This window comes from Lynx canadensis, chromosome D3, assembly GCF_007474595.2.
Source record: "Lynx canadensis isolate LIC74 chromosome D3, mLynCan4.pri.v2, whole genome shotgun sequence".
NCBI classification, from domain to species: Eukaryota; Metazoa; Chordata; class Mammalia; order Carnivora; family Felidae; genus Lynx; species Lynx canadensis.
Window position 1 is genome coordinate 84478172 of NC_044314.2, and position 21589 is coordinate 84499760.

The following is a 21589-nucleotide window of genomic DNA, read 5'->3' on the forward strand; positions in this document are numbered from 1 at the left end:
CTCAGCATGTCCTTACATGTATGTCTCATCTTTGCTTCAAGAATTCCTGCTCACTTTACAGCTGGCAGGGCTCAAGGGAGACATCGCGGTGGCGGGGGTGGGGGTGGGGTGCCTTTCTTGACCACAGACCGTTATGCCCCCGATTTCACACCCTATTATAGATTCCTGTACTTTTCTTGCATAGCAGTTATGACCACTGGTAATTATACTTTTTCATAAATTTGACTTTTGCCTCTCTACCAGATTTTAAGCTCTATGAGGACAAGGCCTGACCTTGTGCTTTGGGAGCTGGCGAATCTGCTTTGCTCACCATTGTTCCAAACCTAGAACAGTGTCTGGCCTACATAGCAAGGACTCAATAAGTGTGTGTCAAATGAATAAATAAACCAGTGTTGTTGATGCTATTATCACGTAGTAGGAAGCGCTACGTTTTCATTTACTCTGTGGAACAGTCCCATTTCTTTTTTTTTTTTAATTTTTTTTTTTTCAACATTTTTATTTATTTTTGGGACAGAGAGAGACAGAGCATGAACGGGGGAGGGGCAGAGAGAGAGGGAGACACAGAATCGGAAACAGGCTCCAGGCTCCGAGCCATCAGCCCAGAGCCTGACGCGGGGCTCGAACTCACGGACCGCGAGATCGTGACCTGGCTGAAGTCGGACGCTTAACGACTGCGCCACCCAGGCGCCCCAGTCAGTCCCATTTCTACTCGGCTGCTTTCATTCACTTACGTTGTTAGAGTTCCATACCCTTAGAAGTAGAGCTTGGAGTCTGGTAACATTTGAGATTCTCTGTTAAGCTTTTGGCAGCTAGTCTCTCTTTCCAGAGTATCAGCTCCATGAGGGCAGGGGTCTTTGTGTGCTTGTTCTCCACCATGTCCACAGTGCTATGAGTATAAAGGGTGCTCAGTCAATATTTGTTGTATGGATGAAAATCTTACCAATTTAAACTACTTGCACAGAGAAGAAATGTTGAAAACATCCTACCAGGAGTCAGAAAGCAACAGGTAAACTAGTTAGTTAAAAACAGATCTCTTAGAACTGTGGAAGAAGAGTCAGGCTTATGTGAGGTATTTCCCTGTAGGGTGCCAGCCTCCCCGTGATGGACCTGACGGAGCTCCCCAAGTGCACGGTGTGTCTGGAGCGCATGGACGAGTCTGTGAATGGCATCCTCACCACGTTATGTAACCACAGCTTCCACAGCCAGTGCCTGCAGCGGTGGGACGACACCACGTGAGTGTAGAGCTAATTTCTCACCCTGCCAAAGCCTGTTACCACCCTTTCCCAGAATTAAAAACAGCCACCACCAAAAACGAGCCATTCTAGGTGCTTGACTTTATACACCTGGGCACTACAAAGGTGAAGGGGTCACACGGAAGGGCCTTCCATTTTTCTTCACTTTCCTCTGTTCACATGGGAATCAGCATCCTTAGACCACGTCCTTCTTAGTATGCTGATTCAAAATCCTTGTGGAGTTTCCAAAAGCAGCATGAATTGTTTGCTTCCAAAAGCCAGAGAATGGGGGGGGGGGGGTAGGAAAGCTTAGCTTTGAGGCTCTTATACACAAATGAAATCTAAGTCTGAAGTCTCATTTATCACTTGCACTTGATGTTTACCATTTACTCTGGCTTTCTTACCAATTGGGCTATAGTAGTAGTCTCACATTTTCAATTTAGCGTGTTGTTGATGGCTCAGTGGCCAGTGGTAATAGCAGTCACTAAGTATGAAGCACACACATGCCTACACCTTCCTGTTTCCCAGGGCAATAGAGGCCTTGTTTGTAGGGTGGCATAGCACAGGCAAAGAACTGAGGGGTAAGTGGTACCACGTTTTTTTGTTGCTTTGTTTTGTTCTGTTTCGTTTTATTATAAATCAAGGGTTGTTCCTCCCTTTGTAAACTGTGCTGTGGGACTTAGCTAGACGAGTAAATCAGACAGTGGCCTGGGTTTCCCAGTAGAGAGAGGAAGGAAGGCACAGAATCAAATAATTGTACAAATGAATGTGCAGTCACAGCTGTAACAGGTGTTACAAAGGAGCAGTGTGCAGCGTTGTGACTAGGGAAGTAGAGCCCTGATAACAGCCAGGGCTGCCTGAGAAGGGCAGTCTCCAGGAGGATGAGGAGGCGTTAACCAAGGAAAGAGGGGGACCTGAGAGAAGGCACTGTGAGGGCGGGGATGCGCATGGGAAGAGCAAGATCACATGGCAAAGCCCAGAAGTTAGGAAGGTGAACATGTAGAGGAATCTGTTCTCCACCCCCAAGTGACCAGAAGAATTCCAGCTTTCACAGAGCAGGGACCTTGTCTGGCTTGTTCACTGCTGTGCCCTTACCTAGCAGGAGACCTGGCGCATTGTAAGGAGCTCAGAAAATACCCTTGAGCAAATAAACCCTGGGTCTTCCCTCGAAAAAAGCCCCACTGAGATGGATGCACTCCATAAAGTATTTATCTGTATCTTGTGTCCTTGTGTCTGTCTGCTACACCGTTTAAGTTCTGGACGCTTCTTTGTTCCCTACCACTACAGTTCAACTCTCAGTGCAGGTTAACTGCCCCAGGAGCGTAGCATTTTAAAGTTAGAAGTTGGCTCAGGGACCATATTGTCCAGCCTCCTCATTTTACAGAGGAGGTAACTGAGACCCAGACATGAAACATAGCATGTTGAAAGCATCCTGCAGAGAAGGCCAGAACTGGGACTGGAATTCAACCGTCTGTATAGACAAGCCTCACGGCTATCCTCAAAAACACACAGTTCTTTCAGCAAGTAAGTTTCCGCCCTCAGTATAATATGCACCGAATAGTGCTAGGGGTGGATGGGAGAGAATCAAACGTAGATCCTCCGCAGGGAGTTTCAGCCAGCTAAGGGAGTTTACACCTGTACATAAGTGCAATCCAATTCAAGGTAGAAACTGGAGAGAGTAGAGTTGGTTTCCCCACTGAGGGTGGCCAAGAAGGGCTGCGTGGAGAAGGCAGCATTGGTACCAAGTCTTGGAGGGTAGTTTTTTGACACATGCAGATGTCAGAGAAGGATATTCTGGGAAGGTTTCCCCAAATATCTCCTCAGGAAGATAAGATGACAACTCAAAAGTTATTTTTGAAGGGGAAGGAAGGGTTTAATAAACTGTTAATCATCTTTTAATCAATGAGATGGTATGTCATAGACTACTACATATATAATACCAGTAAGGTGATTTTTGTAATTTTTTTCCCTTTTCTCTTTTTAATTCTCAGGGATCATCCTTAACATTCCAGAAAGCTCATTCTGGCATAATGTAGGAAATAAGATTGCAGAATTAATTTATTGTTTAATTAAAAAAAATTTATCTATTTGAGAGAGAGAGAATGGGAATGAGCGGGGTGGGGGGGGGGGCAGAGAGAGAGAGGGAGACTGAGAATCCCAAGCAGGCTCTGCACTGCCAGCACAGAACCCAATGCTTGACCTCAACAAACTGCGAGATCATGCCCTGAGTCAAAACCAAGAGTCAGACGCTTAACCGACTGAGCCACCCAGGCACCCCTGTTTGTTTTAAGGACTCTTTTTCTCAGTAAATACACTATGCTTTTTTTTTTTTTTTTTTAAGAGAGAGCATAAGCAAGGAGAGAAGGAGAGGGAAGGAGAGAAAGAGAGAGAGAATCCTAAGCAGGCTCCACACTCAACACAGCCCGACACGGGGCTCAATCCCATGACCCTGGGATCATGATCTGAGCCAAGATCAAGAGTCAAATGCTTAACTGACTGAGCCATCCAAGCACCGTATTGTTTTTTAATCCAACCACTACCACAGCTGCCACACAGATCGAAGGAGTGACAGAGCTAGTTTGTACCTTTGACAAAACTGCTTGCTGCTTGGGGCGCCTGTGTGGCTCAGTTGGTTAAGCATCTGTCTTCGGCTCAGGTTATGATCTCACGGTTTGTGAGTTCAAGCACTGCTTCAAGTGAGCCCCGCTTCTCTCTCTGCCTCTCACTCACTTGTGTCTTCACTGTCTCTCTCTCAAAATAATAATAATAATAATAAATAAAATGATCAGTGTCGTAATTTTTTTAAAAAAATGGCTGTGTGCTGCTCACTACAGCTGTCATTCTTGTTTCTGCAAATTTGTCTTCCAGCTTCTTTTAAAAGTTTTTATTTAAATTCCAGTGAGTTCTAGTCCCTGGGCACCTGGGTGGCTCAGTCGGTTGAGCATCTGACTCTAGGGTTTTGGCTCAGGGTATGATCTCGCTGACCCTGAGTTCAGGCCCCCTGACAGGCTCTGTGCTGACAGCTCAGCCTGGAGCCTGTTTCGGATTCTGTGTCTCCTTCACTCTCTCTGCCCCTCCCCGCACTGTGTGCATGCTCTCTCTCATAAATAACATTAAAAAAAAATTTAAATTCCAGTGATTTCTCTCTCCCTCTCTCTTTCTCTCAAAAATAAATAAACATTAAAATTTTTTAAAGAAAAAAGGGTGCCTGGGTGGCTCAGTTGGTTAAGTGTCCAACTTCAGCTCAGGTCATGATCTCACAGTTCATGAATTTGAGCCTTGCGTTATTAGGCTCTTTGCTGTCGGCACAGAGCCCCCTTTGATCCTCTGTCTCCCTCTCTCTCTGCCTCTCTATGTCTCTTGAAAATAAATAAACATTAAAAAACAATTTTAATTCCAGAGAGTTAACATACAGTGTAATGTTGGTTTCAAGTGTGCAATATGATTCAGCATTCCCATGCAACACCTGATGCTCATCACACATGTACTCCTTAACCACCATCACCGTCCCCTCTGTTAACCATCAGGTTGTTCTCTATAGTTAGGTGTCTGTTTCTTGGTTTGTCTCTCTCTCTCTTCTCTTTTCCCCTTTGCTCATTTGTTTTGTTTCTTAAATTCCGCATATGAGTGAGATCATATGGTATTTATCTTTTCTGACTGACTTCACTTAGCATAATACTCTCTAGCTCCATCCAGGTCATTGCAAATGACAAGGTTTCATTCTCTTTTATGGCCGAGTTGTATTCCATTGTATATATATACCACATCTTCTTTCTCCATTCATCTATTGGTGGACACTTGGGCTGCTTCCATAATGTGGCCATTGTTGATAATACTGCTCTAAACGTCAGGGTGTGTGTCTGGCTTCTCTTTTGATACTAAACAGAGATAGACTAGATCATTTAGCTTTCTCTTAGGAAATGCAGATAGAAACTCCTCATTTGTGATAGGAACTTCATGTTCTTCCTGCTTATTTCCTTTTCTTGGTTTCATTTACTCAGTTGGGTAACAAATTGGATGTGAGGTGTATCTTAAGCATTCTTTCTTCTTGGTGCCGATTCACGGTTAGCTTCAACTATAACCCACTTTTCTATCATTTTTGCCTGCCTGATGAAAATATTCATGACTGGTACTTGGTGTTACTTTCTCTTGAGAATAAGAGAAAAGCATTAATGGATTTTTAAATGCCTTTTCCCCCCAGCTTTATCAAACTATAACTGATCACCAAAAATTGTATGTATTTAGGGGCACCTGGCTGGCTCAGTCACTAGAGCATGCGACTGTTGATCTCAGGGTCTTGAGTTCAAGCCCCACATTGGGGGTAGAGATTACTTAAAAAATAATAAATAACATCTTTTTAAAAAGTAACCTCTATCCCCAATGTGGAGCTCGAACTCATGACCTTGATATGAAGAGACGCATGCTCCACTGATTAAGCAGCCAGGTACCCCAAGTTTACTTAAAAAAAAAATTGTATATATTTAAAATGTACATGGGGCACCTGGGCTGCTCAGTCAGTTGAGCATCAAACTTCATCTCAGGTCATGATCTCACAATCTGTGGGTTCAAGCCCCGTGTTGGGCTCTGTGCTGACAGCTCAGAGCCTGGAGCCTGCTTGGATTCTGTGTCTCCCTCTCTCTGCCCCTCCCTTGCTTACACTCTGTCTCTCTCTCTCTCTCTCTCTCTCTCTCTCTCAAAAATAAATAAACATTTAAAAAAATGTTTAATGTACAACCTGATGACTCAACATACATATACATTATGAAATATTCACAAACAAGCCAATCAGCATGTATCTATCAACTTCTTTACCAGTTTCCTTTTTTCCTTTGTGTGTGTGGTGAGAACACCCAAAGTCTGTCTTCTTAGAAAATTTCAAAAACAATACAATATTGTCAACTATACTCACATTGATGCGAACCGGTTTTCCAGAATTGATTCATCTTGTATAATTGGATCCTGTACCCTTTGACCAACATCTCCCTACTGCGCCCTCCCCGCAGCCCATGGTGTCCATCTACCTTTCTCCTCTCTGTTTCTGTGCGTTTAGCTTCAGTGCCATTTTTATTGGCTTTTTGTAAATTGAAACTTGAGTACTTAGCACTGGTATCCTCTTCCACATGTTCATTGTATGGTAAAATATCATGTGCATTTCAGGAAATATATCAACTTTTTTGATGGGGGTGAAATTTATTACAGATTTTAGTTCTAACTCTTAGGAGCAATCTAGAGAGGACAGGGTACATTTTGAGTGATTTAGATCTTTGGGAAATGGAGGTAAGGTAGATTGTTTGAAGTAAAAAAATACTTTATGGATAACCAGACATAAAATTCATAGCTTATCTTAACATCCCTAATTCTAACCTGCACATATTTAGTTCTTTGGTTAAGCTTTAGACAGAAGAGTGAAAAAAGGTATGAAGCAGATCAAGATTCCTCCCTTTTTTTCTCCTTTATCAAGATTTTGGGAGTTTTGTTTTATTTTTTGTTTATTTTTTTCATTTTGTTTGCAAATATCTTTGAGTGATATCCTTAGTTATGATGACTTGTAACAGACAGTACGTGAGAGACAGAAGATTTAAAATATGGTTTTTGACTTTTGGTTCTGTAACAACTCTCTTTTGTATTTGATCTGTGCTGTTACTTTCGGTGTCCTGCACAGGTGTCCTGTGTGCCGATACTGCCAGACTCCAGAGCCAGTAGAAGAGAATAAGTGTTTTGAGTGTGGCGTTCAGGAAGTAAGTAATGGCTGGTGGGAAAGAATAATGAACACAGCTTTAATGCTCTGGGGATTTCTTTTGCCCTGTGTGCCTTAAATTCTTTTAAATTCTTTTTCAGACTGATGCTTTTGTTTTCTTTTGTCTAAGGTCATGCAAGAAATATGAATACGTTATTTTACACTCTGAAGCAAAAATCTCTGTGCTTTTATTTTTTGTTTTTTGAAAAAGACTAGGCTTTTACTGATAAATTATGAATATTTGTCTTGCCATTTCCCTAGAGTTCCTTAAAAAACCAGAGGGAGAAAATGACCCATAAAAGCACCCTTGCTTTTTGCATTTCAAACACATATTTATTCAAAACTCCTGTAGAAACAATTCACCTTCATTCTGTGTCAGGGCCTTTCCCACTCTGAGTGAGCCAGGTCATGTGTTTTTGTACAACTAATTAAGATGTTGTCTTCTCCTTGGCAGAACCTTTGGATTTGTTTAATATGTGGCCACATAGGATGTGGACGATATGTAAGTCGACATGCTTATAAGCACTTTGAGGAAACCCAGCACACGTATGCCATGCAGCTTACCAACCATCGAGTCTGGGACTATGCTGGAGGTGAAGGCCATTCTTGTTTTCTAATTTGGATTCATTCTGCATGAACGTGTCTCCCTTAGAACCTCTCCTCTTCCTCTTCTCTCACAGCTTGAAATCTTCCTGACTGCTGTGGCAAACTTGAATTCTCAGGGTGCCCCATAGCACACTATTTCCTGCAAATGGCCTGAATTACACATTATAAAGAGAGTTAATACTTCTATACTTGCCCTCTGACTCTTAAATTCAAGTGAGTTAGCCCACTTGTACAGAAGTATTGCAAGGCATTTAATTTAGACCTGTAAAAACAAAAATTCTGGCCAAGTTGAAAGTATATGCAGATTCTTTTCATTCTAAAGAAACAAGCCTTGATTGACTGACTCATTCTTTTCTTTAGATAATTATGTCCATCGATTGGTTGCAAGTAAAACAGATGGAAAAATAGTACAATATGAATGTGAGGGTGATACTTGCCAGGAAGAGAAAATAGATGCCTTACAGTTAGAGGTAAGATACTTTGTTAGTAATTACTAAGTACCTTTTTGTACTGCTTTTTACTATCCTACCTTAAAAAGTGGCTTGGGCTTTTACTCTTGCCATTTATTTCTGTATGTCAACTTTTTTTTAAAGTTCTATCATTGCTATGGAGGATTATTAAAATACTTTTATTCTATCTAATTTTCTTCTTTGGAAGTCTGTGCTTCACTGTGTCTTACTATTTTGAATGGGATGTTTCTCATTGTCTCAAGCTCGATGTTAAGGTGGTTCTCTAGCTGCAATAAAACTGAAAGTTAAGAATCTTCCTGTTGGCATCACAGTAGCAGTTGGAAACTGAGCAGGTCAGAATGAGGAAACCCCAGTAGCACCCTTCCATGCCCAGGAAGCTTTTTTACATGTCTTGGACATTTTATGAAGTAGACGCTTACATACTCAAAGTATGTATTTTATGAATTTGATGTTTACATATGTATGTCTAAAGCCATTTGGGAGTATTCATATATAGTTGAAGAAACAACAAAATTAGCACAGTCTGATTTTTCACTGTAGTAGTAAATCCCACCTACTATAAAATTAGTATATTGTAAACGTTACGATAATGAAGGAAAAGTTTAAAATGAGTCTTGTTTTGTATTAATTTCAATCTGATTGTTTTAAAAACAAATAGCTTAGGGGTGCCTGGGTGGCTCAGTTGGTTAAGAGTCTCACGGTCTGTGAGTTCAAGTCCCGCGTCGGGCTCTGTGCTGACAGCCTGGAGCCTGCTTCAGATTCTGTGTCTCCCCCTTTCTCTGCTACTCCCTTGCTTGCACTGTGTCTCTCCCTCTCTCTCAAAAATAAATAAACGTTAAAATAAAACTTAAAAACAAATAGCTTAGCCTGGGGAGGAAATGGATATTTGAAAGCTTGGTCATCTCTGGACTTCATTATGGTCTAATAGATTGAGTAGAATGGCTTAAGACAAGGCTGATGTTTTTACCATTAATTGTATTGATATGAAAAAGTTTAAACCTTTTACATTAAGTTTTTAGAAGTAACCCTTCCACATTAACTCTAGGTATATTCATTCAACAAATGTTTATTGAGGGCTGCTGTCTGTCGGCCATTCTTCTTGGTGCTGGGAATGCAGCATTGAACAGACTCCCTGCCCTCGTGGAGTGTACGTTCTAGGGGCACACACACATTCTCCCATCTGTCCTTTCTCCCTCTGGCACCTTCCTTCTCTTCTCTAGCTTACAAGCACATTCAGATCTCCTTTTAGTCTTTTAGAATGGTTTTTCTGAAATGCAGATGTCATGTTGCTACTCCACGGCCCACATTTCTCAATATGATGTCCCCGGGCCTTCTATAGGCCCCATCTGCCCATACCTTGCACCCTAGCCTCATTGATGTTACTCCTTCATCTTGAAGAGATCCTAAATGTCCACAGCTCACATCTGGGTCCAGTAGTTCTCTGGAATCAGATCTCTGTCTTTACCTGTCTCCTCCACCTCTCTGTTGAGAGCCCTCCCATATATCTCCTTCTCTCAGACGTCCTCCCAGACCCTACTGTCATAAGCCATCTATCCTTTCTCAATAGTTACACATTCATTCATGTTGTTCATTCATTCATGCAGTCAGGTAGCAAAGATTTCCTGACGTCCAGCATGTGCCAGGCACTGAGGCTACAGAAATAAAGTTAGAACCCTCACTTTCGAAGAGTTCATATTCTAGTCAGGGAGATCTGGTGATTAAGTGCTAGCATCCTAAGTGCTGTTAATGACAGGCACTATACTAAGGGAGCTGAGAGGGGTGCTTAACCCCAGGCTGGGAGGGACAGGGACAGCTTTCTAGAGGGGGGTGAGCTGATTTAATACTTTGATTTAAAAACCTTGGGGTTCTTCTTAAAATTAGCTTGATGGGACACCTGGGTGGCTCAGTCAGTAGGATGTGTGACTTTGGCTTAGGTCATTATCTCACAGTCTGCAGGCTCAGGCCCCATGTGGGGCTCTGTGCTGACAGCTCGGAGCCAGGAGCCTGCTTTGGATTCTGTCTTGCTCTCTCTCTGCCTCTCCCCAGCTTGTGCGCTCACTCTCTCTCTCCCTCTCTCACTCTCCCTCTCTCAATAACAAATAAATAAACTTAAAAAATTATTTTAAAAAATTAGCTTGAACAGAAACTTATTTGCTAATGTACATTCCTCTGCTTTCTTGTCCAGACTAGATTGTAAGCTCCAGGTCAGGAGTGTAATTGACATCTCTGTATTCCCATGGTTTGTTGAGCAGAGAATAACCAAGATGTAATACATGTTCTGATGATTGTATTTACTCTTCTGTAGAGCATTAAAAGTCAGGTTTTGGTTTTTTTAATAAAAATAAATAAAAGTCAGGTTTTAACTGAAATTCAGAAACTACAGTGATTTATCTGTTGGTGTCTGTTCTCTGTTTTTAGTATTCGTATTTACTAACAAGCCAGTTGGAATCTCAACGAATCTACTGGGAAAACAAGATAGTTCGGATAGAGAAGGACACAGCAGAGGAAGTAAGTTTCTGTCTGGACTGCTGCTGACGTGCCACATGGCAGGGCTATCTGATGTTGGGATGGGAGAAGACAGAATACAAGAAAAAAGGAATGCTGGAATCATTCTTAGGCTGATACAGAGATAGAGAATTGTTTTGCCTCTAAAAAGAAACCTTTGTCATATGTCAGTTATATCTCAATAAAGCCTGGGTGGGGGGGGGCAGCGGCGGAGAGAAGAAAGAAAACAAGAATTTGGAATCAGTCGGCTCACCCCGGTAATCTAACTTTAGATCAGGATTCCAGAGAGAAGTGGTTAAAAACATGAATCATCATCATTATATTACAGACATAGCCCCTGAAGGCAGTGTCAGGCAACAAGAAATTCTAGACCACAAAGAGAATGAAATTAGTCAAAATGAGGAAAAGGAAGAGGCAAAAATATGCTGTTGCAAATGCTGTCAGCTGAGCATTATTTAAGAAAGGGAGGGAAGCCAACATACACTCTCACCTAGGGTTAGCAAATCGAAAAGAATGTATTAAAATTGTATGCCGAGCTCTGTATTACACTAAATATAGGAAGAAACAAAATACCTGCTACGTACCCTGAAAAAAGAAAACTTGGATTTAAAGACTTGAGTATTTTGGTATTTTTGATTGGGAAGAGATTTGTTTGTTAATTCAATCAGGTTTTCTACGCCTTGTGCAATTCCATTAAAAAAATAGAAGTATGTACATGAGGACTTGTAATTTGAGTCAGCCAGTTGGTTTGTCAGCTTGGGAACAGCTGCTTTGAGGAGCTGCGTGTGGGCTTCTGTGGCACCAAGATGGTGCTGAGCCCTTCAAAATTGAAGAGAAGAAAATCAGGCTGAGGTGTTAGAGCTTCGGTGGTTCCCGTGATGCCTTGTTTGTCTAGGACACAGGTTTTCAAATTTAGCGAAATCCTTGAAAGAAGATGCCACTCACTCCTCCACCAGGTAGAAGAGGCAAGTGGTGTGTTTTTGGTGGAAACCCAGATGGAGGGTCCAGAACTTCACCTGCTTGGTTTTCCCATCGTCTCCAGCAGGTACAAGGGACCCTGACGGTTCCAAAGAAAGCATTTTGAAAACCAGTGAGCTCCTGAGGGTTCACATAGAATGGGAGTTCCAAGAACCTTTCTCAGGTTCTAGGGACAGTGTTCATAATTCACTGATCCTCTTAGTAGTAATACAGGCTTTTCAATTTTTTTTAATAGTTGGGGTGCCCGGTGGCTCAGTCAGCTGAGCGTCCGACTCTTAATTTCAGCTCAGGTCATGATCCCAGGGTCGTGGGATCGACCTCAGTATGTTGGGCTCTGCACTGAGTGCGGAACCTCCTTAAGAGTCTCTCCCCCTCTGCCTCCTTCCCCCATGTAGGCACATGCGCTTGTGCATGCGTACTTTCTCCCTCTGAAATAAGATAACAACAATGAAACAAATAAATCCTTAAATTATTATTTTAGTAATTTTGTGAGTCCCTGGCATAACTAGATCTTCAGAAAGGGACTGCAGAGCCAGGCTCAGGTCTCATCCGTGTGGTAGCTAGGGTTATCCTGGAATTAAGCAGGCAGGCCCAGGCTCACACATATGTCAGGCCCGTTGGCCCCAGTTTCTGGGTATGCCTACAAATGAGGAGAAATCAAGGTTCTCAAATTAAGGCTTAACACCAGCTTTAAAATCTTTAGTTCAGGGGCGCCTGGGTGGCTCAGTCAGTTGAACGTCCGACTTCGGCTCAGGTCACAATCTCGCGGTTGGTGGGTTCAAGCCCCACATCGGGCTCTGTGCTGACAGCTCGGAGCCTGGAGCCTGCTTCGGATTGTGTGTCTCCCTCCCTCTCTGCCCCTCCTCCGCTCGTACTCTGTCTCTCAAAAATTAATAAAAACGTCAAAAAAAACAAAAAAGATCTTCAGTTCAAAGTTGTTGATGTAGTTTTTATCAGAACCTTCCAAGTGGTGGAGGTGCCTTTCCAGAGGAACTCAGGGTCACTTGCTGTACCGGTTCTGAATGGGGCTTAGTTAGAGCACACATGGGAAGGACATGCCTCCGACAGCACTCAGGAGGACGAGCTCTGGTTACTGCCACTTGGTGTCAAGTCCTGAGTCCCTAGGAGGAACACTCAAAACACAGCCTCAGTACTAGGCGTTTCCACACGGGGGGTACCTAAAGTGCTTCGTGCAGACACTTGAGAGCTAAGCTTAGGGTTCTCTCTGCCTTTTAAGACCCTTTAGGATTAATTGCATTCCCTAACGAATGCCTAAAGCTCATTTTTCGTTTCCCGTACAGCTATGGCCTGCAATGTAGTGAAGAGAGGTTTAGAACTTGGGTCCAGTCCCAGACCCACCATGCTCTAGCTGGGTAACCTTGGCCATATTGCCTCACCTTTCCGTAAGCCTGTTGATAAAGTTGACACACTGAAGTCTCTGGCTTCTTATCAGATATAAAGGAGATACTGCTTACAAAACATCTGGCTGGTGCTTGGGCCATAGGATTTAAATTCTCAGTCCCTTTCAGCTCCTGCCCTTTCAGCTATTACTGCCTCACGATCCACCCAGCCTCACTACTTCCCATCCAGTCTTCTCCCTGTGTCGTCAGACTGGTAGAGGTGAGGCATTTCTCAGTTGGGTAGATCGTCACACCTGACTGAATCTAATGTCTGCTTAGCTAGACTTCAACAGACTCTTGGTTTCTGACACGTAATACGCCAGAATTTTAAAATTCTCTTCAGTTTATAAGACAATGTAACATGAATTCGTTCTCTCTATATTGCATTTATAAATTAACTTAAAACAAGAACTGCTTATGTTCCATGTGGCTTCATGGTACATGAGAAAATTTAATAATGAGGTTTTTTTTGGGGGTAGGGACCCAAACAGTTAAAATCCATTATTACAATTTTCTTGGATTAGATTAGTTTGTTAGATTATTTGGTTAGTAATTTTTGGAATGTGATCTCAGGAGGAAAAAAACGTGGTGAGTTAAGAAGAGGCTCTGGTCTGGCCTCTGACAGACTGTCTCCTGCCTCACTGCCTGAGGCTCACTCTTTACTTCTGAGCAGTTTCACTTGCCGTTTAGCTGTGATCCGTTGTTCATCCTTGTATAGAGAAACAGTAAGGGGTAAAAAAAGCATTTCTCAAAATGTTTATTTCTGTTACAGAAGCTCTTTCAAATGATCTCACCTTTTCTTAGTCTGGTTTATCAAAGTTACAGACAGGTCATTGAAAAAACGCTTGTGAAGTTAGCCCCAGAGACCCCACAAAACTATGCCTCTTTGAAGTGAAACTGATCTCCGTTTGCTCTTCCAGATTAACAACATGAAGACCAAATTTAAAGAAACAATTGAGAAATGTGACAATCTGGAGCACAGACTAAATGATCTCCTAAAAGAAAAGCAGTCTGTGGAAAGAAAGTAGGTGTAATTGGTCTCTTCTTTAACTTAGCTATTTCATTTTTACAGGTAATCTCCTCCATTCCTATGAACACGCTTTCCTTTTCAAGGGTGCCTATCTCTAGGTTTTCAGGGGTCTCCCTATTTATGGAGCAAACTTACTGTGACTTCCTGTTGATTAAAAACGACAGCATTACATGCCAGATGGGTGCCGTGTGGAATGCAGAGCTCTCTGCTGATGTCTGTGCTCGCTGTATGTGCAGATATCTTCCACTGTTGCCTGTAGAGGGCAATTCCCTTGTGCTCAGAGCTGCAGCTTCTCGGAGCCATGGTGGCTGAGAACTGGCAGGAGAGAGAATATGTCTGAGCCGGACATGGTGTGTATTCTGGCCTTGGGCAGGAATTAAAGGCCAGAGTTGTTGAATATGGAGGAAAAAATTCAAGAACAGCATGGCAAGAACATACTCTACTACTGTGATATGGGGAGATAGTTGCTGCTCATGGAAATTACCTTTCTAGTTTAGGTATATTCACAAAAATAATTGGCTTTTTACTTCCAGACAGTGGATGAAAAATAAGGAGAATATTTAAGAGCTTTTTTTTTTTTTTTTTTTTTGAAGAAACCTTCATTTTGGAATAAATTCAGGTTTACAGAGGTTGCTAAGATAGCGCAAAGAGTTTCCATGTACCCTTCACCTGTTTTCCCCACTGTCAAAAGTTATTTTAATAGTTTTTCTTTGTATTGTGGTAAAATCTATATAACAAAATTTGTCCTATTCACTCTAAGTGTATAATTCAGTGGCACTAAGTGGCATTCACAGCATCCTGCTACTGTCACCATCATCTGTTTCAAAATTTTTTCATCACCCACAAGACTCTCCACCAAAGGTTTTTTTTTTCTTTTAAATATTTTCTTTTTTTTATTTCTTTCCCCACACTCTTAAATATCTTATTTTTTAAGGAATCTCTACACCCAACGTGGGGCTTGAACCCAACAGCCCTGAGATTAAGAGTCTCATGCTCTACTGACAACCAGCCAGGCGCCCCAAAGGTTTTTTTCTTTTTTTAAACTGTTCTAAAAGCAACACTACAGGATTAGTAGAAATTAAAATATTCTATACTTTCAGCTCCCTAACAAATTCAACTGTATTAAAGAATTAAAATTGGAAGTTTTCTTCCAGGCTGTAGATTTTGCTATCTAAAGATTACCACTATTCATTGATGGTACCAGTGAATATTTACTCTTCCAGATCTTTTGTTGTACCCATTTGAATGTCTCACATATCTTTTTTTCTAGAAAAATAGAATAATATTAGGTATTCTGTTTGGTAAAATATTCCGTTTCTGAGATTTTTTTTTCATACTGACACTTGTAACGGCTGCATGGTATTGCATTGTATGGAGGTTCCCTAATAATTTTAACCGGTCCCCTATTGATAGACATTTAAAGTTGTCTCAAGTCTTAGACTAATATAAACTATAGTGCAATGGGCATTTTTCTCCATGTTTCTTTTAGTGCAGTCTCGAATATATTTTATTGGATGAGTTCCTAGAATAGGTATGTCAGAGGGCATGTGAAATTGTGGTTTTTAGAGTTACTGCCACGCTGACTTCCGAAGAGTTTGTACCAGTTCGCACTCCAGTGCCAACGCGGGGAAGTTCCTCTTTTCCCACGGTTGAGCTCTTTGGCATTCCGATACATAAAAATGGTATATCCAGTGATGCTTTAATTTGTAATTCTTGTGAGTAAGATTGAGCATCAAGAATAAGGCACTCCCTATTCTTGAAAACTCTTCTCCAGTAAATGCAGTGAGGTCAGAGCACTTGACTCTCCAAGAATGTCACTTTTCCTCATAACTTCTTTATCGTAGCTGTTATCTGTAAGCCATCTATTTAACCACAGACTGCAAAACAAAGGAGCAGTAGAAGTTTTACCATGAATCATAGAATCATTTACACTATTGAAAAATTTCTGAGACTTAGAAAAACTGTTACGCCGCTGACTAGAGCGGAATCCTTGCTTCGTACAGCAGTCGCAGTGGCAGCACAGTGGAGACTGTGGTGGCAGTCTCCCTCCGCCACAGGAGGGAGGAGTCCAGTCCCTAAATGGATTCTGAGATCACAGCGCCTCTGTTCAATCCCAGAGCAGAGAGCGGACTGTGTCGGCAAATGAAAAAACATGCTTTTGTCTTCCTTTGTTTTGCAAAAGGTGCACTCAGCTAAACACAAAAGTGGCCAAACTCACCACAGAGCTCAGAGAGGAGCAGGAAATGAACAAGTGTTTGCGTGCCAACCAAGTCCTCCTGCAGAACAAACTGAAGGAGGAGGAGAGGGTGTTGAAGGAAACCTGCGACCAGAAGGATCTGCAGATCACCGAGATCCAGGAGCAGTTGCGTGACGTCATGTTCTACCTGGAGACACAGCAGAAGATCAACCACCTGCCTGCTGAGACCCGGCAGGAAATCCAGGAGGGACAGATCAACATCGCCATGGCCTCAGCCTCCAGCGCCCCCTCTTCGGGGGGCAGCGGGAAGCTGCCCTCCAGGAAAGGCCGCAGCAAGAGGGGCAAGTGACCTTCTGAGAAACAGACGTCCCTGAGACTGGTTTCCCTGGCGCAGTGAGGGTGTGCTGGGGCTTCAGCTAAATGTGAGGGCGGACCTTAAATAAGTACAAGTGAGGACCGAGCCGCAGTTGTTTGGATCTTTCATTTGCTGGCGTGTGGTGTGATAAACGTAGGGGGTTGCTGGCTAGGAGCGCCGATGGAGATGGGCCGTGTTTTAGAAGGTGGCTGCTGTTTTCAACCGTAGTAATTCACTAACCTCAGACATTCTAATGACCATTTTGCCTTCCTACTTGATAGAAGCCCCAGCTCTGCTGTGCATTTTTCCGTTGTATTTATTGAGTCCGTGTATCTGACGTTCAGGTCTGGGGTCGGTTTAAGATGTCGAATTTTTTTTTGTAACCTCAAAGGTAACGTTACCTGAGGTCTAGCAGCTGCTTTAAAGAGAGGTTTGCACTGGCCGCTGAGGATTTATGAAAACTCCCCGGTGTTAGTCTGACGTCCTTGTCATCCCCTCCCTGCGTCTGGGAAGAAGAATTGGTTGAATGTCATATGAAAAGAGGCTGGGCCTGTAAACCTTTAGTCACTAGCCTGTCACAGCAGCCTTCTTTTGCTCTAGGACTAGCCAGGAAAAACAAACAACCCTGGGGCAGGCTGAGCAGACTCAGTGTAGGGAAAATGGTGGTGCTTCTACTTCGTTTATTTTCGATGACTCCAGGCCACATTATGAACCTCAAGTAAAGAGGAGGCTGAATGGTTGCTCTAAGACTCCGATCTCAGAGTGGATTTCCTAGCATCTAGCAAGAATCAGCAAGCGGATTTGTCATCCATGTGAAAATGGGCAGCGAGGCCTCTGACTAGCTGATTGTGTATTTTGCTAGGATCAGTGTTTTCTGAATGTTTACAAAAGATTGGGCGGCATGCTCAGGTTGCGGCTAGAGGGAGCTTGGGCAGATTTTCAGTTATGCTTTCAAGATACAACCAAAGGCTGTTTCTAAATCCGAAAATTAGAATTTTAACAGGGCCCCTTTAAAACAGTCGTGCAGTGCTCGTTGTGAGCCAACAGAGGGGCTGTGTACTTTCTCTAGAAACCTTAACGTCAAGTAATTCATAATACGCAGTAATTAAGCCAAGTTAAAGGAAGACCCGTGTTGGAATTCAGCTTCCAGAAGGGGTAGCTGGACCCTGAAATGATGGGTTTTGTTTTCTGCTTTAGAATTAGCCAGAGTTTTCCAATGGTCACATCTTAGAATTGTTTTTAGCCTATGGTTAGGCCTCATCCCCTTTGGCGTAAATGTCCTTCGTGTTCCTTGTTAGCACACAGACTGTATTGCTAATCACCATCCATTTTTGTGGGATGCGCTGGAGCATTTCCCAGAAACCCTCACCTGTAACTTTGCGAAATGAATGTACTCAGACATTCTCAAATTCTACTTAGGGCAGACCAACTCTGGAAGTGCCCCTTGGACTTACATATACAGACACCTTAAAGCAAGAGTGGGAATGTAAAGCGTAACCTAATTCTCTTTCCTATAGAGATTCTATTTTATTTAAAATCTATTTTTACACTAGTTAGAATCCTGCTTTTTTGGCCAAGTACTTGTCTTGCATGTCTGACCTTGCAGAAGCTGGGGTGGATCGTAGCATACTAATTACGAGAATTAGAAGTAGTTTACAAAGCTTGCTCGTTCCTCATTTTCCCATGATCACCTCCACCAAGCAGCCCCACCACCAGCTGGGGGAACAGAGGTTTTCAGTACAGGTGGGATAAGTGCCCTGAAAGGCTGTGCCCAGAGGAATGAGCAAATAGGCAAATGCTTCCAAACTACTTGAAGGTTTAAAAATGTTTTCCAGAAAAAAAAGCATCTTGTCAAGATACATAAAGAAAGTGTTTTTGAAAAAGGTCAAAGAGTCATGTTTGATTTTGACAAAATTACATAAGATAGAAACTGTTAGTATTTTCTTCGGGATGGAAATGAACCACTTAAGATATCCGTACTACCTTGAACAATGAAATTGCATTAAAATAACCGAACTTTGAAATGATTCTGCCCCGTGTGAAATTTGTGTCTCACTGGTTGACATTTGCTTGGGAGCTTGTATCTAAATAACCTAAGAAGGTGTCAATGACCTGAATTTTAAAACGGCACGAAAACCATCCCCTCAACAATATAGTGAGCAGCTAGCTTATTCATCTTCCTACCCCCCTTTGCTCCAGCTTCCCAAAGTAATAAAAAGTAGCTGAACCAAATATAGAATAAGGAAAATTATCTGAATTTAAAGGGTCGAGATAGGATGAGACCCGGCACACAACTCTTACAAATGCAAGGCAATCAACGTGTAGGTAGGCCTGAGACTTTTTGCCAGGCCTTCTAGCAAGCCGAGGTGGTTTTATTTTTTGAAACTGTCCCAAATGTGACTTGTTAGGATACACTGGGTAAGACAAGGCCCTGAAGCAACTACCCACTCCACGCTTGCACGGGGAGGTAGGTTGTCCTAAGCAAAAGGGCTGAGAAATGAATTGAAACAGCCAGCCAGTTGAATGTAGAGGACTTGGCAAATCACGAATGAACAACCTTCTGTCATCACTTGGAAACCCCTCTCCTGGTACAGTCGGGATACACAAGTTACAAATACCATCCTTGATTTGGCTGCTGTGCGTTCTGCCACGTAGCTTGGGCTGGTGGCAAGCTTGGGCTCCCGCAATGAAGTCAATGGGCTTATCTAAAAAAGGAAAGCCACTCTCCCATTTGAGGAAAGCTATTTCATTTTCTCCAGGATAAAGCTGAATTAACTGCCGTGGTGAATTCTGCTGCGTTAATTTCTTTCTTGGCAGCAGAAGGGAAATTTTTCAGGAGTCTCTCAAGACCCAGCTCCTGCTCCTTAATGGTGCTGGGAGACATCTAAACTACTCAGAGACCTGGCCATCACCTTAAGCGAGTTTAGGAAGCCACCAAGTGTTCTCCGACAGGCCTCTGCTTTCTGGCCAGTCCTTTTCACTTGTGCCCGTGAAGGTTCTGGAAGTGGGAGTTCCAGGATATCTGTATAGTGTCCACACCAACAGATGTAGCTTTTAAAGTTAAAAATTTTAGGGGCTTCTGGGTGGCTCAGTTGAGCATCGGACTCAATTTCGGCTCAGGTCATGATCCCAGGGTCGTGGTGTGGGATCGAGCCCGCATCGGGCTTCATGCTTTGTGTGGAGCCTGCTTGGGATTCTCTCTCTCCCTCTCTTTCTCTCAAATTAAAAAATAAAAAAAAACAAAAAAAAAAAAACCCATATATGTATGGGTTATATATATATATATGTATACACGTATATATATATATGTGTGTGTATATATATATATATATATATATATGAAGTTAAAAGAGTGAAGTGAAAAGGAAAAGTGTGAAGTAGTAATAGGAAGAAAAGCCTTTCCTTTCAGGAACCCTCCCCCCCACCCCCCACCATTTTGTCCTGGAGCCAAAGCCAAGTGTCTCATCCTGTGTAACATGAAGTTCATTTTCACCCCCAAGCACTTCGCTTTAGTCACCCTGGAGCAAACAAAAAATATTTTTGCATTGGTGCATTAGGAGACCTCAGGGAAGTTACATAAAGCTTCTTTTATTTTTTACCTTTTATTTTTGGGGAGGGGTTGTGGCCTCTTTATCCCGATTAATGTTAAAATCAACCCTTTCATGCCTTGTTTTCATCACTTAAAGGTAATAGTAACCATTTACCACTTACTGGTAACCCTTTTTACCCGGCCTCCCCGGGACTCGCGCCCTCCCCGGAATGCTCAGGCACTTAACAATATCAGGTTCTGTTAGACATTCATTTTGAAAGCTGTACTCCCAGAAGCCAAAACTACCTCAGCAGCATTTTAGCTCGTATGCTTTTCACCAACATTGAGCAGTCTCTTATTATAATTCTGGAAGCTTAGGTGAGCACGAAAGGGGCGCCGCAATTGGTTCTTAATCTGGATTTTGCATTCTCAATGCATTAAAGAAGGCCAGGGAGAAATGAACAATCTGCTGTTTTGTACAAGATGATTGTGGTCTTTGGGGCCTAATGTTGAATTGCTTCGGGTCAGAAACTTCTCATTGGAATCATCTGGAAAATGTGGTTTTGGTACTTGGCACGGAGCTGCGCTGGTGCAGATAACATTTGTTACTCCAAGGCTAATTACCACGCGCACTAAGTGAACTAAAGCAGCTTTGCTTCTTTTCAGACCGTGTTCTAAATCCCCTGGCCCCAAACTCCTTTCAGATCCAGCCTCAAAATAAATGCAGAGATGTTTGACCTGGCCTCTGTGGAGATGTCTTTTGCCATCTTTGGTCTGGAAGGAGCAGTAGATCCCAGACCAAATCTCCCTGTACGTCTGTTTCCTCATTTAAAAAGGAATGGTGTTGGGGGGGCCTGGGTGGCTCAGTTGGTTGAGCGTCTGACTCTTGATCTCAGCTCAGGTCTTGCTCTCTCGGGGTGGTAAGTTCAAGCCCCACGTGCACTGGGCATGAAACCTATTTTTTAAAAAAAAAGTGCACTGAGACTTCCTTTAGCCATCTCAATTCCTGATTGTAAATTCTCAATCCCTTGGTTATGGCCCAATGGGCCAAGAGTCCAGACCTTCCCTAGAGGCCTGGGGGCAGTTGAGCGCCATTAAGACAATGTGTCGCCCTCCACCACTTGAGAAACTTGCCTGTATCACTTTACATCATTAATATAATGGTTAGCATCAAAAGACTTTGGTGCTAACTGGAAAGAAGGAACTCGAACTAATTTCTGGGGCAAAAGAACAAGATCACAGATCTAGAAGTGAAGAAGAGTCCATGGAAAATTTTAGGAGGAAGAGGAGAACTGCTCTCCTGGAAACACTCCAGCGAGAGAGCAAACAAATTGTGACTTATCACACACAGCCAGAGGGTCCTCCGGCAGCATCTTCCAGGAATTATCTTTCATGAAAGACTGAGCCTTAGCCGTGGCCATGCCCACTCACACATTCTAACTGATTAGTTTGTGCTCACACGGAAACTATGCGCCCAAAACCGTCTGCAGAAGAGACAGCAATAGAAGAGCCACGTCACACAACTTTCCCACCTCCTGGCCCCACCTGTC

General features: G+C 42.7%; 1 protein-coding gene across 1 annotated transcript in view; it reads left to right on the forward strand.

Annotated features, from left to right (window-relative positions):
* The window catches only part of LOC115528201 (BRCA1 associated protein), a 28790-nt gene extending 10253 nt beyond the window's left edge, over positions 1 to 18537 (forward strand). Inside the window, exons 6-12 of the mRNA XM_030336141.1 lie at positions 1084 to 1232; positions 6895 to 6970; positions 7424 to 7562; positions 7936 to 8045; positions 10464 to 10553; positions 13849 to 13952; positions 16141 to 18537. Coding sequence (XP_030192001.1) covers positions 1084 to 1232; positions 6895 to 6970; positions 7424 to 7562; positions 7936 to 8045; positions 10464 to 10553; positions 13849 to 13952; positions 16141 to 16504 — 1032 coding nt within the window. The 3' untranslated portion in view covers positions 16505 to 18537. The remainder of the gene's footprint in view (positions 1 to 1083; positions 1233 to 6894; positions 6971 to 7423; positions 7563 to 7935; positions 8046 to 10463; positions 10554 to 13848; positions 13953 to 16140) is intronic.
* The last annotated feature ends 3052 nt before the right edge of the window (positions 18538 to 21589 follow it).